Here is a 17,743-nt window from a genome sequence, read left to right on the forward strand (position 1 = left end):
TAGATGAGATGAGCATTAATCAGTAATCACACAAACACACGGGTCATCTACTCAGGTGTGTCTGTCCTTATTCTTGCTCTGTTTTACAATAAACAGGCCACAAACCCGGACCACACGACCACATGGCTCGGGCAGATGTTTCCTGCTACTCCGTAAATTCAGTGCCAGTTTGGTGGCCGTCGAGTAATTCGATACAAAGGGAACTTGTACCTTCCGATCTTACGGAACTTGAAATCTACAGAGATCTTTATAGCCACCTGTAAGTTCCTGCAGTTACGATCACTACCACTGGCTTGATTCATAGCTGCAATTACGGGTCTTAAGTGGAACACACAAAAACAGCAAACTGGCCCCCAGAATGAGTCCAACTTTTGCTTCCATTCAAACCTCTCAGTTAGGCCTCCTCAGGTGATATCTGGCCCAAAACACCAGCACCGTGTCCTGGGATGTACCGGCACGTGTCACCATCACGGGATGATGGGCAGGGGAGCTGAACTCTTGCCACCTGCCGGCCCTGGATCTGCAGACGTGGATTCTATCGCGACGTGGGTTCTCCCCACTTGTAACACAACGATTCACAGCAACGTGTCCCTCTGCACCCACCTCCGTGTGCTTTCATCAGCAGGGTTCAGCCCAAAAATGTCCAACTCTTTCTTTGGCTTCTCTGGGTGTCGGCTCAGGAAGCTGTCCCTATTCTTATGCAAATAGTTGACCAAATCCCCATAGAAGCAGTACTCCGTGATGATGTAAATAGGGCCTGTGGGAACCAAGGCCAGTTTAGAAATGGGTATGAAAATGAAGAAGAGAAAAGTCATGAAATGCTGTGCGCGCTGGCGAGAGATATCGCTCAAAAACAATGAGCTTCCATTCAGTGGAATCCAGGCAACTCCATTCACGGACTTATACTTGTGGGCATGTTTGCAGGGAGAGAAGGAGGGTTTAAAAAAGTCTGGACAGGGGCGCCTGGGTGGCTCAGTTGGTTAAGCGTCCGACTTCGGCTCAGGTCACGATGTCACTGTCCGTGAGTTTGAGCCCCGCGTCGGGCTCTGTGCTGACAGCTCAGAACCTGGAGCCTGTTTCGGATTCTGTGTCTCCCTCTCTCCGACCCTCCCTCGTTCATGCTCTGTCTCTCCCTGTCTCAAAAATAAGTAAAACATTAAAAAAAATTAAAAAAAATAATAAAATAAAAAAGTCTGGACAGGGGAGCCTGGGTGGCTCAGTCAGGTAAGCATCTGACTCTTGACTTTGCTCAGGTCATGATCTCACAGTCATGAGATCACTTGGGAGGCTCTCTCTCTCTCTCTCTGCCTCAAAATAAGTAAACTTTAAAAAACAAAAACAAAAAAGGGGGGTGCCTGGGTGGCTCAGTCGGTTGAGCGTCTGACTTCAGCTCAGGTCTTGATCTCACAGTTTGTGAGTTCAAGCCCCACGTCAGGCTCTCTGCTGTCAGTGCAAAGCCTGCTTCGGATCCTCTCTTCCCCTTTTTCTCTGCACCTCTCTCTCTCTCTCTCTCAAAAATAAATAAACATTAAAAAAAAAAAAATCCTGGGCAGTCTTCCCAACTATAGATCTATAAAAGATCCCTACCCCCAGGTCAGGAAACCTACCTGACTTGGTGCAGGCCCCCAGCAAGTTCACAATGTTTAAATGGGGCCCCAGGTGAGTCATTATCTTCAGTTCCGACATGAGAGCTTGTTTTTCACTGGATCTGGCTGTGGCTGTTGAAGAAATAAATCACATATCAGTTCAACTGATTTACTTCCCAGAAAAAGCCAGCAACATGGCTTTAATCCTGTGATTGGATATCATTTTATTTAGCGAAGGGTCTAAAAGAGAAACACATAGTGACTTGGTCTAGACTGATAACTAATCCCAAGTCTTCAGGGAAAAAAGAAGTCACCAAAAATAACAACCCTTGATTTTCCAACGTACAGGCAACAAGAATAATTTAAATAACCCGACTGAGAAAACAGTCTAACTACCCATGAAACCTGGAGTCGAAAGAACCAAGATCTAGTCCTAAGTTTGGCATTTACTGGCTGTGGGGTTTGGAGCGATTCACTTACTATCTCCATTTTCGAAGAAATCCCAGGATGGGGCACTTACGTTTTAGCATCTTTACTGCTACTTTCATGACAGGCTGGGACCGGCTCAATCCATAGGCAGTTCCTTCGACCACTTTCCCGAACGCACCAGATCCCAGGATACGACCTGTGGGTGATCAGAACCACTAACTCAGGCAGACGGTGGTGTCCCCTCAGTTCTAGTCCCCCTGGCCAGTGCTCGCGGGGGCACAGCGGGGGCATTCTTCCAGCGTGGAGTAAGCATAATGATTCCTCCTAGTCACCATGTCGAGACCAGCACCGAACCCACGGGGAAGGACATTAGCACGATTGCTTTTGTCAAATAACATTTGCAAGGAAAAGGAAAATGCAGGGAGGAATAAGGAGGGTGCAGCTCTCCCTGCGGTGAGCATCCTGTCGGCTAGCTCCAGCGCTGGGCCAGACTGCAGGCTCCCATGTGCTCGTTTTCTGTGGCTCTCACCCAAAGCCCCCTGCCTCGCTACCCTTCTGTTCTCCACAGGCATCTTTTGCATCAATAAGTCCTTATCCACTGGAAAGACTGCAGCATTCAAGATATCGCTGATTCCGAGGAATGACGAAGTAAACTTCAGGCTGGTGTCCTAGCTGCCTGGTTGTCAGAAAGCCCAGGCACAACAAAGGCTCAACACGCCCTGGGAGCAAAAGGAAATGGAAGCTGCTGTCTCCACTCTGAAAGAGCTCACAGTCTAAATCTTTTTTAAGGTTTTATTTTATTTTTTGAGAGAGACAGAGAGAAAGAGAGAGAGACAGACAGCCCAAGCGGGGAGGGGCAAAGAGAGAAGGAGACACAGAATCGGAAGCAGGCTCCAGGCTCTGAGCCGTCAGCACAGAGCCCGACGCGGGGCTTGAATCCACAAACACAAGATCATGACCTGAGCCAAAGTCAGACACCTAACCGACTGAGCCACTCAGGTGTCCCCAAAGAGCTCGCAGTCTAAAAAGGAATGCTTCCCAGAGTGGCCAGCCCCACCACGCAGAGCCAAACCAGGAAAAGACTCAGCTCATAAGGGACTAATAGCCAGAAGTAACTCTTTTTTTTTTTTTAATGTTTATTGATTTTGTGAGAGAGAGAGAGAGAGAAAGAGCACATGTGCCAGCAGGGGAGGGGCAGAAAGAGGGGGAAAGAGAGAGAGAATCCCAGGCAGGCTCTGTACTGTTAGCACAGAGCCCGAGGTGGGGCTTGAACTCACAAACCATGAGATCATGACCTGAGCCGAAGTCAAGAGTTGGACGCTTAACCTACTGAGCCACCCAGGCACCCCGGCCAGCAGCAACTCTGACTGAATGTTTTCACTGTCGGAAGCTGCACCCAGAAAGGTACTGCTTCCCTAGCAACCTGGAAATACACAGGAGCAGAGAGAGACATAGAAATGCCTCTTAGCATATTAGGGATGTCGCCCTTTTCCACCACATTTTATTACTTTAAGTTCCTCGCTCCATTTTGTAAAATTAGGGGGTGGTGGTGGGGTGGGACTGGCAGCAGAGAGAGATAATAAAGAAAGCTAAATTCCCAGCTGTAGTATTTGAACTTGGAAGTAGCTAGGATACCATATTTGATTTCAGCTTAAGTAAGTCTCTAAGAAGACCTAACCTTGCCATACTCTGGAATCAGACAAGTGGATAATTAAACACTGCCTCTGGCATCCTCCGAAGTACATACCGTTAGCATATTCCTGATGACACAACTTCTAGCTCTTTCATTTGTCTTTGTCTTGTTTTCATTCATTCTGAATATGATTTAAAGTTAAAAAAAACCCCTTGGACTAAAGCTTCATGTAGTTGGTCTCAGCCCAAGATTGCAATAGTTGAGAAGTTGGCTTGATTATTTTTACACGTTCCGCTTTGAAAAGTACCTATTTTATTTATTTTGAGAGAGAGAGAGAGAGAGAGAGAGCAGGGGAGGTGCAGAGAGAGGAAGAGAGAGAATCCCAAGCAGGCTCCAGCCGGTCACCGCAGAGCTCGACGCAGGGCTCGAACCCACGAACCTTGAGATGATGATCTGAGCCGAAATCAAAGAGTCAGACACTCAACTGCCTGAGCCACCCGAGCACCCCCAAAAAAGTACCTATTAAATATGTATATTCTAAAGAAGTATCTAATACATCCTCAGAATGTACTGGATTAAAATACCCTTTGTGGTTGTCCTCATTCGTTTCTCATCTCTTTTCGGTCACCGAAATTCGCCTCATTTTCAATTTGTGTCATTCCCAAAGCAAAGCCATTTTGATTGTTATCTTTGGCAGGACCTCCTCATATTCTCTTCTCCTCTTGTAAAATTTTCTTTAACCATAATTTGCTACAGGACAAGATTTAAAAAAAAAAAAAAAACCCAAAAACTACTGCGGTGATGCAATTAACTCATTTTCAAGACAAAAATACTTCTGACGGCCAATTTCCATTGCCTAGCTCTTGCTAAGCAAGCCCAGATCCCTTATTCCTGCACAAGGCTATAAAAAGTAAAGTTAAGTAGAAATCAAAAGGGAGTCTTGGGAGATCAGCCGGGTAGGCGCTTACCAAGCACTAGTCCATCTCTTGGAAACTCCCATCTAGAGTCATAAGGCAGCTGCATCGGGTCCACGTAAATATATTCATGTCCATCGGGGCTGATCGATTCAATGACCCTCCAACGAATTTCATACCTCGGTTTCTGTAAATGACCGGGACAACTAGCTGGTGAATTACCAAAGTCCAAAGGCACCAAAGCTTAACTACAGCAAGGCGACCACACACAGTAGAACCGAGCGACACTTTCGTTCAACACGTAACGACTGAGCTCCTTCTCTGTGCCAAGCACTGAACTAGACTGCGCTGCTCCTTGTTCGTATCTTTCGTTCTCTGAAGAAAATATCTACCTGTTTCCAAATGACAACCAGGACAATGAGGGAGATGATCACAATCACCAGCAGGACCAGGACTGCAGCCGCCACTGTGAGTTCAGAACGCAGCGCTGGAGGAGAAAGAGGCATGGTGAAGAATTCGCACAAATGTGCCAGAGCGCAGGAAGGCGAGGGGGGGGGGTGTGCCTGGGCCGGAACTCTCACACCACTGGTGGCAAAGCAGGAGGCTGCTTGGCTTATTTTAGGGATGGGCGATAGCATCTCTCCATCACCTACACTCATGAAACCAGTCCAGTCTCTTCCCTTAGCAGAGAAAGGGACAAAATTCAATCAACTCTGTGAAAGTGCACAAAACTGCGCAAAATGCCATACTTCCTCCAAGGGTGCCGCAGCATTAACATTCTAGACAGAATGTGAACTGGGGATATAAAGACTGACAAATGACACTGAACGCTGCGTAAGTTCAGTTTATTTTGAAAGGCTGCAGTGTGTTTCTATCACTTCTGGCTTCATTATTATTATTATTATTATTTTTAAGAATTCAACCTGTCTCAAGGGTTGTAAGGAGCAACAAGGCAGAAGATGCTCCTTCCCCTCACCACCCCTCCCCTCCCCCCCTCAGACTAAAGAGACTGAGCAGCTATCCTGTTAGACAAGCACAATGCCTAGGATGCTTCTGCGAGATGCAGTTTGGGGTCAAAATCTGAAAGAAAAGGGCTCCCATATGGATGCCCAGAGAAGGCCCTTTGAGAGCTTTCGGAGCTGAATTTCTGCCTTGGGGCCTTCATTCCTTTAGAACCCCATCTGGGACTCGAAGTTCTGGCTGAGGGAGGAAGGGCTGGGCTGACGTCTAAGAGCAACTCACTGGGAGCCACCAGCTTCAGCTCTCGGTTCTCGGCTCCAAGAAGATTCTTGGCCAGGCATCGAACGGCGATGGTCTCCTCCACTCTGGTGAATGTCACTCGGCCCTCCACAGTACTCCTGTCCCGGCGGTGGACCTCCGTGATGATGTTCGAGATGTTGTTCGCCAAAACCGTCCATGAAGTTTCGTTATTACATCTGGAGAGAAAGAGGACATCAGTGTAGAGCCAATTATCGGGATAATGGAGGTGACTGAAGCATTGAGACTCCTCTAAGGTGGCAAGCAGTTCTGACCTTGCCTACATTTGGGGGTGCTACAGGTTGACTTTCTCATTTTATGCACATAATAACGCTAAAACTTGTTTGCACACGCCCAAGAGAGAATAACCTATAGGTGGATAAATGAAAGGTAACTGTTGAAAGGTACACATAGGTCAACCTACAAGTTAACTAACTTGGATTTAAATTAAAAAAAAAAAAAAAAAAAGAATAGGGGCACCTGGGTGGCTCAGTCGGTTAAGCATCCGATTTCGGCTCAGGTCATAGTCTCACAGTTCGTGAGTTCGAGCCCCGCATTGGGCTCCTGTGCTGACAGCATGGAGCCTGGAGCCTGTTCCAGATCTTCTGTCTCCCTCTCTCTCTGCCCCTCCCTGGCGCACTCACTCCCTCTCTCTCCTTTCTCTCTCTCTCAAAAATAAAATAAAAGCATTAAAAAAAATAATTTTAGGGGCGCCTGGGTGGCGCAGTCGGTTAAGCGTCCGACTTCAGCCAGGTCACGATCTCGCGGTCCATGAGTTCGAGCCCCGCGTCAGACTCTGGGCTGATGGCTCGGAGCCTGGAGCCTGTTTCCGATGCTGTGTCTCCCTCTCTCTCTGCCCCTCCCCCGTTCATGCTCTGTTTCTCTCTGTCCCAAAAATAAATAAAAAACGTTGAAAAAAAATTTTTTTTTAAAAATAAAAATAAAAAAATAATAATTTAAAAAAAAAGTTGACTGTTAGGAAGTACACGAGGTAGAAATAAGTTCAATCAAATATAACTACCAATCCCAAGTCTTGACCCCATGAGCAAACGGAACAGTTCCACCTCAAGAATGTTTAGGGGCACCTCGGTGGCTCAGTCGGGTGAGCGTCCAACTCTTGATTTGGGCTCAGATTATGATCTCATGGTTTGTGGGGTGGAGTCCTGAGTTGGGCCCTGAGCTGACAGCATAGAGCTTGCTTTGGATTCTCTCCCTCTCTCTCTGCCCCTCTCCTCCACTCACTCTCGCAAATAAATAAATTAATTTGAAAAAAATAATGTTTAACTATCCCCATTTTCCACCCCTTGAAAAAGCCTGGCTCCGTCCTTTTCTCTCCACTTGCACTGTCAACAGCCCGTAAGATGTCACAAGGTTTGGAGTGATCCCTGGCTGAGTTACAAGACCTAGATTCCAGCTTTCGTCAAAATCTAAGTCCAGGCTCTCAGCCCCAAGAAGGGGAAGGTCCAGGAGTCTCAGCCTCCAGCAGAAACAGTCGAGGCAAGGCTTCTGAACACAACCAGTCACCACGGGTCAAAGTGTGACCATGTTGCTCAAGTGCCCATCATGGAAGGTTCACAAATGGGGGGTACAGGAGGAACCGGTGGGGTAACTCCTGCCAAACAGCAGGCAGGCAAATGACGTGAGCAGTCACATGGGCAATATTTTCGTTTACGTTCCCATGCCAGTCTAGCTACCAAATAAAGTTCACCATATAAGAAGTGAAAGGTGAAGAGGGCCAGGATAGTAAAAATCCTCTTATCGCTGTAGTCCTTTAAATTCGTCTTCTTTTCTTTCATTTCTTTAAATTTTTGTAAGCATTTTTAAATTTATTTTTGAAAGACAGAGAGAGATAGAGCGTGGGCAGGGGAGGGGCAGAGAGAGAGGGAGACACAGGATCCGAAGCAGGCTCCAGGCCCTGAGCTGTCAGCAGAGAGCCCGACGTGGGGCTCGAATCCAGGAACCGTGAGATCATGACCTGAGCTGAAGCTGGAGGCTTAACCAACTGACCCACCCAGGCGCCCCCATCTTCTTTTCTGATTAGGGACCTTTTGAGAATCTGGTGAGAGCCATGGACCTTCTCCTTACGTCTCTTCACGACCACACAAATGCACATGCATATATAACGTGCACATGTGCACACCAGGCCCAGGTTTCAAACCCTACCTTGTAGTTTATGAGACTTAGGCCAAGTAAGAATCACAAATACAAAAAACAACAACAACAACAACAAACAAGAAAATGACCAGCAAGAGAAAGAAAATGCATTTGAAGTTCTTCCTATCAAGGAGGAAACATTCTGACCACACATGGAAAAGAAACATCTCGTTTCCGTACTTCTTAATATCCTTGCAAATCATCCACTCGATATCAGGAAGAGGTGTCCCTTCTGCTGTGCATCTCACAGTCTGTCCCCCGGTGGAGCCATGGTGGTCGTCGACCAAGTCCAGAATAGACGAGGGAACTGCAAGAAGGGAAAAGAAATCAGAATGGGATGGCCTGTGTCCCAGAACTCCCGTGAAACACAAGTTCAGAACTTGTCCACGTGGCACTTGAACCTACAGAGCAAGTAACCGCCCAAGAAGGGGCTGAAATAATGCTCCAGTTCGGGCAGACCCACTTGGTTAAGAGCATTTTCACAGTTTCAGTGTTTGGGGATTTGTACCCTGTGGTGTTTGAAATCTGGAGTGAGGAAAGCAAAAAGCCCCTGTGGTTATTTGGCTTAAAAGGCAAAGAGGGCTCTTAAAATTGTATTACAGCTTGGGGTTCGACTAATGGATTCAGCTAGAGTATAATCTAAAGCAGCATCTACCAAAGTGCCTCTGTGGAATGTGACTACGTTTTAAAGATTAAAAAAAAATTTTTTTTTAATGTTTATTTATTTCTGAGACAGAGAGACACAGAGCATGAGTGGGGGAGGGGCAGAGAGAGAGGGAGACACAGAATCCGAAGCAGGTTCCAGGCTCTGAGCTGTCAGCACAGAGCCCGACGCAGGGCTCGAACTTACAGACCGTGAGATCATGACCTGAGCCGAAGTCGGTCGCTCAACTGACTAAACCACCCAGGTGCCCCTAAAAGACTTTTTTTAATCCATGATCAAATAATTAGACTTTTTTTAAGATTGTATTTTTAAGTAATCTCTACACCCAATGTGGGGCTCAAGTCCATGACCCCAAGATCAAGAGCTGCATGCTCTACTAATGGAACCAGCCAGGCGCGCCCCTGTGGTCAAACAAACTAGAAATATGCTAACACCTCATCACAGATTTACTGCGAGGGTCAACTGAGCCCACCTAAGACAGTCCCTGGCACACGGTAGGCACCTAAGTAAACAGGTGCTGAGCCTGAACGTAAACAGACTCAGGCACTCCCTCCTGCTAAGGGCTATTGTCCAATATCTTCAAGGGAAGCTAAGCAAAAAGGCTAAAAGTCTCCGGAACAATCTAAAGATCATCTGGACAAAAAAAAAAAAAAAAAAAAAGCATCATTTTCCTCTTCCCAGAACTGGAGGTGCCAGACTGAGAAGCAGGTGGTGTTGTAACCTAGGAATTCCCCAGTCAGGGTGCTTCAGAGCAGAGCCGGGAACTTCCCAGAACTGCGTGAATTCATTAAGCCCAACAAAGCTTTCCCTGACACGTGACATCTACACCCCCTGCTTCTCCCATGAAGTGTTGCTTTTCTCTCCACGACCTGGGCGAATAGTGCCAAACCCTCCCTGGGGGACACCCGTGCACTTATTCCCTGAGCTGACATTACCTTTGTACTGCCCTTACACACCTTGCGTTAAGAGTTCGAAAGTATAGCTCTTCACGTCATCTTCATTTTGGACGACAATAGTGTAATGGCCACTGTCTTCTTCCTTCGCACGGATCAGCTTTAATTTGCTTCGATACCTGACAAGAAAAGTACTCTGTCTCAGCAGGTCGTAACCAAATAGATTCCAGCCATTCAAGCAGTTACCATGTTCAATTTAAATTTTGTTTTTGTAAAAAAAAAAAAAAAAAAGGAAAAACAACTTATTTTCTTGACCACATCATCACTTTTCTGGGATTTTCGGTGCACTTTCTACGTGTTGAAGGTCTGACTTATAGACACTTAATTTTTTTTTTTTTTTTTTTAAGTAGGCTTCATGCGCAACATGGAGTCCAACACAGGCTTGAACTCATGGCCCTGAGACCAAGACCTGAGGTGAGATCAAGAGTCAGGCACTTAACCAACTGAGCCAACCGGGCACCCCAACACTTAATTCTTTTATTTTTCTTTTATTTATTTTTCTTTAACATTTATTTACTTTTTGAGGGAGAGAAAGACAGTGCGAGCAGGCAAGGGGCAGAGAGAGAGGTGTCAGCACAGAGCCTGGAGCCAGGCTTGAACCTACGAACTGTGAAATCATGACCTGAGGTGAAGTCGGACGCTTAACCAACTGAGCCACCCAGGTGCCACCGACACTTAATTCTTAAACAGAAGACCAGACATCTTGAGATGAGAGATAGCTTATGTGGCTAGAACACTGATCAGCTCTGGTAAGGCCTGACTTCTGAATGAAAGTAGACATATCCCACCAACTTCCTTTTAAAAAAAAAAAAAAACTTCATGTTTACCTTTTAAAAAACACTTGCTTCTCCTACATATCCATCATTTAGGTGGTTCAGCCAAACAATGGGCCACCATTGGAAGAAACAATGAGGACATGGTCTATAAACTCATATGGAGAGGTCACCAGGGTATAACATTCCTACTCATTGGTATTTGCTTAAAGAAACTCTGGAAGGTTTCAGAAGAACCTAGTGAAACTAATAGAGGTATTTTTCTGCGTGGGGAGGCAGGGGGACCTGGGAAAATGGTGACAGGACGGAGTGAGGCTTCCTACAATGCACTGTCTTGATGTCCGAATGTTTTGAATGCATAAGATTCCATCACCTATTAAAAATAAATACATTAAGGGGCACCTGGGTGGCTCAGTCGGTTGAGTGTCCGACTTCAGCTCAGGTCACGATCTTGCAGTCCGTGAGTTTGAGCCCCGCGTCAGGCTCTGGGCTGACGGCTCAGAGCCTGGAGCCTGCTTCCGATTCTGTGTCTCCCTCTCTCTCTGCCCCTCCCCCATTCATGCTCTGTCTCTCTCTGTCTCAAAAATAAATAAACGTTAAAAAAAATTAAAAAAAAATAAATACATTAAGAAACTCCATTTCTTCATACTTTACTAAAGGGAAGTTTCCCCTAAAGACTTCTTACGTGTGTTATAAATGACATTTGGCTCTATGTATGTACATCAATAAAGTACTGGCCCATTTGATTTCTTTTCCTTCTTTATAAAACATCACAGCAGGAAAAGGCAACGGGATGGAAGGGGGAGAGTGCTGGTCAGGAAGCGAGGAGACCTTGGGCATTACTGCAATTCTCTATGTGTCAGCTTCCTTATGTGTAGCAGGGGATACCTGTATGCATAGTGCACTGTCATTTTCAGAATTAGTTAAATGAAATTATATGTGTGAAAGCATCTTGAGGGCTCAGAAGTACCCTGTAAACGTCGTCTAGCCCCAGATGCTGGGCACCAGCACGGGGGGCAAGAGCACACACTGGGCTGGCTTTTCCTCTGCTGCACCATGCTGGACAGGCTTCAGGCCTGGACTTCCTGAGTGAGTCCCCACAGGTGCTCCTGGCTACGCGTCACCGAACAGTCCTCTCACTCAAGGCCTACACCTGCTCAGCCAAGAAAACTGGTGGATCCCCTGGTTCTAAGCTTCAGGAAGCCAGACACCCCGACCTCACTCTCCCTCCTCACACTCCCTGGCCCACAATGGGAACAGTGGTATGTCCTAGAGGGACTCTTGAATCACTGCAACAGGCAGCTTTTCCGAACCTCTCGTTGGTGAGCTTTGCTCGGTCATTACTATTGATTATGGCTCGCGTATAGCACTCCTACAAGCGTCTAAGTGTTAGCTGTGCCAGAATTACCCTGTTCCTCTCTGGCCTCACACCTAATGGAAAGTTTAGCACTGCCCACCTCTTTGCACACCCTCATTTCATGTCATCAGAAAACCTTCCAGATTCGGTATTCACCACTTTTTCCATCGCTGTTCCACAGAGGCTGTAAAATTCCATTTTCTCAGATACCACTTCTCAACTGCACATGGGATTTAGTTCAGGAAGAAGAAAGCAAATCCCAAGATTAAGTGAACGGACGAGAAGGGTTCTTCCCCTCTTCCCTGAAGGCTGGAAATCGAGGACTGCCCTGTGTCTCCCTAGGACGGCTTCTGAGGACAGCACAGTGTGGGAGCAGCTGGTCCCTCAAGATGTACTTTCTGCTCTAGGATTCTAATCAGAGCTTAAAACTAATCTGCGAGGGACCTCAAAATGTCATCAGATCTAATTCCTTGCCTTGAAGCACATAAGGTTTTATTAATGGGAATGCAAGCTGGTGCAGCCACTCTGGAAAACAGTATGGAGGTTCCTCAAAAAAATAAAAATAGAACTGCCCTACGACCCAGCAATTGCACTACTAGGCATTTATCCATGGGATTCCGGTGTGCTGTTTCAAAGGGACACATGCACCCCATGTTTATAGAAGCACTATCGACAACAGCCAAAGTATGGAAAGAGCCCAAATGTCCACTGATGGATGAATGGATAAGGAAGATGTGGTATATATATACAATGGAGTATTACTCGGCAATCAAAAAGAAGAAATCTTGCCATTTGCAACTACATGATGGAACTGGAGGGTATTATGCTAAGTGAAATTAGTCAGAGAAAGACAAAAACCATAGGACTTCACTCATATGAGGACTTTAAGAGACAAAACAGATGAACATAAGGGAAGGGAAACAAAAATCATATAAAAACAGGGAGGGGGACAAAGCAGAAGAGACTCATAAATATGGAGAACACACAGAGGGTTGCTGGAGGGGTTGTGGGAGGGGGGATGGGCTAAATGGGTTAAGGGCCACTAAGGAATCTACTCCTGAAATCATTGTTGCACTATCTGCTAACCAATTTGGATGTGAATTTAAAAAAATAAAAAGTAAAACAAATTAATAAAAAAAAATAAAAAATACTAATAATAAAATAATAAAAATTAAAAAATAAGGTATTATTAACCCTACATTACAGAGGAGGAAACTGAGGCTGAGGTGACTTAACTCCACCCCTAGTTAAGAGATGAGAGCGATATACTATTTTATCAGAGGGCAGGGATCCAAACTATAGTCGTTGTACATTTTCTCCAAACCAAATCTGGCCAGACTCTACCCTTATTTCCTGTGGAGGCCTCGCTAGGGCAGATGTGTTTCAAATTAAACCAGTAATGTTTTGTTTCATGTAGGTTTATGTGATAATGGCCTCGTCACTGGAATCACCAACATGTCTAGTTGCCACACAGATGGGGGATGTCATGGAATGTATTCAATCCAAGTGGGTCCAATTTTATGTTCCTCCCTCCATCCCTTCCCAGAGGCAGGAAACGGTCTTTCATTGGGAACAGAGCTTTTCAGTTCTTTCTTCTTATTTTATTGTTAAGTATTCACCAGCATAGTATTACCACAGGGCAACGTGACCACCAAAGGTACCTGATTTCAAGGGTCTCCCGTGCTGGTTTGTTACATCTCCTAGACTGATTCTCGGTTTGTGCTGCGAAACACGCGTGAACCTCGCTCTGTCTACAGACACACCATAAAAAGGACAGGCATGCGTGGGAAGGGTGTTTCTTTACCTTATTTCCTGAATCTTTTCTATGTCGGTGGTGATCTCCGTGAGATTTTCAATCAGAGTCAGGTTGTCCTTCAGCCAGGATATCCTGGGAGGGGGGTAGGCCTGCACGTCCACCACGAAATGTTTGACTTCATGCAGGTCAACAGCCTCCAACGGGCTGAAGTTGGGTTTGATTTCAATGAACCCTTTCTCTGTACAGGGAAGAGTTTCCATTAAGTAATGATTACCACATGATCGATCCTGAGCAGCCCGGACGACTGACATTTTAGAAAGCAGAATGTACCATGGACGGAAATGGTGACTTTCTTCATCTCTTTGACCTCCTTGGTGGCCTGGCGGGCAGCACATTCATAATCTCCACTATCCTTCACCGTGGCCTCGGGGACCGTCAGAGTGTAAACCAGTTTGATGGACGGGACCTTGATCTCCTCCAGCATCGTGATGCCTTTGCCTTTCTACAATACAGCAGAAGGGGAGGAAAACCAACTTTAAAAAGCTAGCTCCTGAGAGTGAGGCCTCATGGAAAGTCTGGACTCTGGGTGGTGATGGGGCACCGGTATAGACTCCCAGATGGTAATGTACTACCCTGTAGGGATGCTGATAAGGGGGGAAGCTGTGCATGCGTGGGGCAGGGGCTATATGGGAAATCTCTGTACCGTCCACTGAATTTTACTGTCAACCTAAAACTGCTCTAAACAATAAAGTCTGACAAAAAAGATTCTTTTTTAAGCTAACTCCTTAGAAAATCATGTTTTAAGAGAACATTCAATGGCACAGTAAGGTGTTTGTGGTATACCGCCGAAGGAAAAAGGATCTAACAAAGTACTATTTAAAGCATAATACCCATTAATGGTCACATGTATTTTGTATACAAAGTACTGAAAGGATTTAGCTCCCTAAAATATTAACGGTGATGTTCTGGGAAGTGCTTTTCCTCTGTTCCTCTGAATTTTCTAATATTATAATAATAAACCTGCATGATTTATGATCTGATGAAAACTTTGTGTTACAAAGCAATACTTTGCTTATGTATTTTTTTGGTCCAAATAGCAGGTACTGTGGTTTGGGGGTGGGAGTGGGGGGAAATGTCTATCTCCAATAAATAAAAAGAAATGCTTATGCTTTAAGGATTAAGGGCAATCAAGTGTGAAGGGTAAAATAAAAACGCCTCATGTTTCAGAGAAGAGGTACACATATTGGACTATGAATGTCTCTTCAATGCACGAGGTCTATGTGAAGGTAGTAGGTGAAAATGTGATATGTGATAATGGTCATATGTGAAAACGCCCAACTTCCAGTCAGATGCCCCAGAGAGAAAGGAAGGAGGGGGCAGTAAGAGCACAGGGGAGAAAAATGGATAAAAGGAGAGAAGCTCTCAATTGCCAAAAAGAGCAGGGAGCAGAAATTTGCAAATCAGGACTGAAGGGGAAAAATATATATATTATATACATGTATATACACATATACATAACCATATATACCCATACAATCATATACAAATATATACATGGTTTTTGCTCTCCATGAGGCTGCTGCATTAAGCCCTGTTGATCATCACTCCATCGGACAGTCACAGCCATTTACACACGGTTCTCTTGTACACTTATCACAATGCGTCAGAATGAATGAGACCCTGTGTGTAAATCCCCAGGGACTACAGCTGGCATGTGGTTCCCCTTTCCCCAATTCTGTCCCCCCCCCTCTTCCTCTGGTGCATGGGCCAGCTTCTAGCAGAGTGTTTGGGATTTAGCAAACATTCCTCAATCGCTGCCTAATGATTCAAGTTAAGCCTGCTCACTGAAGGCAGGCTATGCAAAGAAAGACCAGGCCAAAAGGAGCGAGAACAGCGTCCTGGGTGGCAAAGAAGCAGAAATGAAAGGGGGCAGGCCATCGACATTATCAAATGCCTCAAAACCCAAAAGGATGGGAGCCAAGAAAATGGGAATTAATGACTCTCTCAGCAGTTCATAAATTGTAAAAGCCACCCCCTTTTGCTTTTCTAATTTTTTGGTTGCTAAGTTGTAGCCATAGAGCTTTCCTATTTCTTTCTAACTTATGAATAAGAAGGCTGAGGGTGCAACCTTTGTGCATTCTGAAGGGTCTGGTCCAGCTTTTGTCTCAGCCTCTTCCATTGCCCGAAAAGCCAGAAAGTCATCTAGACAAATGGGCTCACTACAGAGGCGGCAAGCTGAGGTCTGGACAAGCTCATGTCCTGCCCTGTCAGTGACGGGTCTTTTGAGTCCTGCTGTGCCCCACCCCGTTCCATCAGGAGCCCAGAAGCTACCTACCACTTCTCCAGGGTAAGTCCACTGAAGGTCAACCACCTCGTTGTTAAAGACGGCGCAGGTGACCACAATCGTCTCCCCTGACTTATAGACAGTTTTGAGAGCTTCCATTTCTAGATCAAGTTCTGATGTTGCTATTTAAAAAAAGAATAAACACAAGGACCTCAATATCCACAGTATAGTTAGAATCTTCTAAGGTTGGGGTTTGTTTTCTTTTTTAAAAAGAAATGAAAAATCATTTTCAAACCACTGTGATCAAGAAGAAATTTTTGAAGTCTCAGGAGCCTTGATTTTATGTTGGCATACATAATTTGGCATGTTGTTATAAAATAACACACCTACACATACACACGTACACACAAATACCTACATACAAAACGGTAACGATAGTAAAAGTAAATTCCAATTTAACAGAACATCACCTTCCTTAGCATTGGGGTCAATGATGGCTTTCCTCTTCTGCAATCACCTTTATGGATGTATTTATTCATTTACTCAACCAATCTTTACTGACCAGCCCTGCTCGGGGTACTCCTACCCCTATCCTTTCTCTCCTCTCTCCCACCCTCCTACCCGGCTATTCTCAGCCCTTTTCTAGAACCTACCACAGTGCTGGCATAAAATAAGCCCTTACCGAGAGTCCAATGGCCCTCTGCTGCTGCCTTCTTGCACGTGAGTGTTCAATAAATCTGCTGCCCCAAACGTGTATTATACCCTCCATTCACATTAACCACCCACATCAAAGGGGTGACTGTAATCACAAGCTTTTCTCAAAATCAAAATCACTTTTCTTAAGTTACTAAAGTTAATCTAGGCATCCACCCCCCACAGGTAGGTGTTTGTTTTCAGGTCCTCTGTGGTCAGGAATGTGGGTAAAACAGTAAGAGGCTTATGCAAGAAAAGAATTCCTTACAGTATTTTGAAGTCAACTGATGAAATATGAAATCTTACGGTAGCAAAGAAGCACTTGTTTTTAGTAATGCCACACTTAGTATGATTATAGCCACAGAGGGCAGCCTAACGTTGTACGGTAAATGTGGGGTCCTAAATATTTGGGTCCTAAATCCCCAAATATTCAGGGTCTCCATCACCAGGGACTGTGATTTTTTTTTTAATCATATATACATCTAAATTATTTTGCCTTTAACTCTTCTTTAAAGGAGGAGAGAGAAGGTACAAGTACCTTTTAAAGCATAAACATTAAATGGGATGGTCTGGAACTTCTTCCCGCTGACTGTGGCTTCGCAGATATAGGGCCCGACGCTGAAGGTCCCATTAAAGCCCTGTCTGCTGTCATAGGAGGCGTGTACCACCCCGTCACTGCTGCGTAAGGTAACCGGAGTCTTGGGATCAGTTGTGCGACAAGGTATGATGGCAGAGTCATCGTCCTCCACGATAACTAAATAATCTGTCATTCCTAGAGGTACGAAGGCTACGTCTGGGTCTGTGGTTTTGAAAAGAAAGAAAAACATGTTAGGCATTAACTTCACCTTTACACACACATACAGAAAAATCATCCCGCCGGCCTGAGTCACATTAGGTATGAATTCTACCTTCACATATATCCAGACTTGTCCCCACGCTGACATTAATCATCATCACAGCTAGAAGGTGATTTTAAAGCATGAATAACAGGGGGCGCCTGGGTGGCTCAGTTGGGTAAGTGTCTGACTTCGGCTCGGGTCATGATCTCACGGTTCATGGGTTCAAGCCCTGTGTCAGGCTCTGCGCTGGAGCCTTCTTCAGATCCTGTGTGTGTGTCTCTCTCTGCCCCTCCCCTGTCTGCTCTTGCTCTCTCTCTCTCTCAAAAACAAACATTTAAAAATTTTTTAAAAAATAATAAAATAAAACAAAAAATAAAGTATGAACAACGCCAAATTGCCTATACTCCAATAAAAAAGACTGGTGATAAATATAAATACGTTGCAATCAAAA

The 17,743-nt window shown here is 45.2% G+C and overlaps 1 protein-coding gene across 4 annotated transcripts in view; it reads right to left on the reverse strand.

Annotated features, from left to right (window-relative positions):
* The window catches only part of PDGFRA (platelet derived growth factor receptor alpha), a 51,311-nt gene that overhangs the window by 17,718 nt on the left and 15,850 nt on the right, over positions 1-17,743 (reverse strand). For all 4 annotated transcript variants that reach the window (XM_015082199.3, XM_015082201.3, XM_015082200.3 and 1 more), the window contains exons 4-15: positions 16,992-17,252; positions 15,812-15,942; positions 13,807-13,978; positions 13,525-13,714; positions 9,594-9,709; positions 8,154-8,280; positions 5,805-5,998; positions 4,955-5,049; positions 4,617-4,749; positions 2,107-2,211; positions 1,608-1,718; positions 604-757 (exon numbers count right to left, since the gene is read on the reverse strand). In XM_015082199.3, the coding sequence (XP_014937685.1) occupies positions 604-757; positions 1,608-1,718; positions 2,107-2,211; positions 4,617-4,749; positions 4,955-5,049; positions 5,805-5,998; positions 8,154-8,280; positions 9,594-9,709; positions 13,525-13,714; positions 13,807-13,978; positions 15,812-15,942; positions 16,992-17,252 (1,789 nt within the window). The remainder of the gene's footprint in view (positions 1-603; positions 758-1,607; positions 1,719-2,106; positions 2,212-4,616; positions 4,750-4,954; positions 5,050-5,804; positions 5,999-8,153; positions 8,281-9,593; positions 9,710-13,524; positions 13,715-13,806; positions 13,979-15,811; positions 15,943-16,991; positions 17,253-17,743) is intronic.

Source organism: Acinonyx jubatus, chromosome B1 (genome assembly GCF_027475565.1).
Source record: "Acinonyx jubatus isolate Ajub_Pintada_27869175 chromosome B1, VMU_Ajub_asm_v1.0, whole genome shotgun sequence".
Lineage (NCBI taxonomy): Eukaryota > Metazoa > Chordata > Mammalia > Carnivora > Felidae > Acinonyx > Acinonyx jubatus.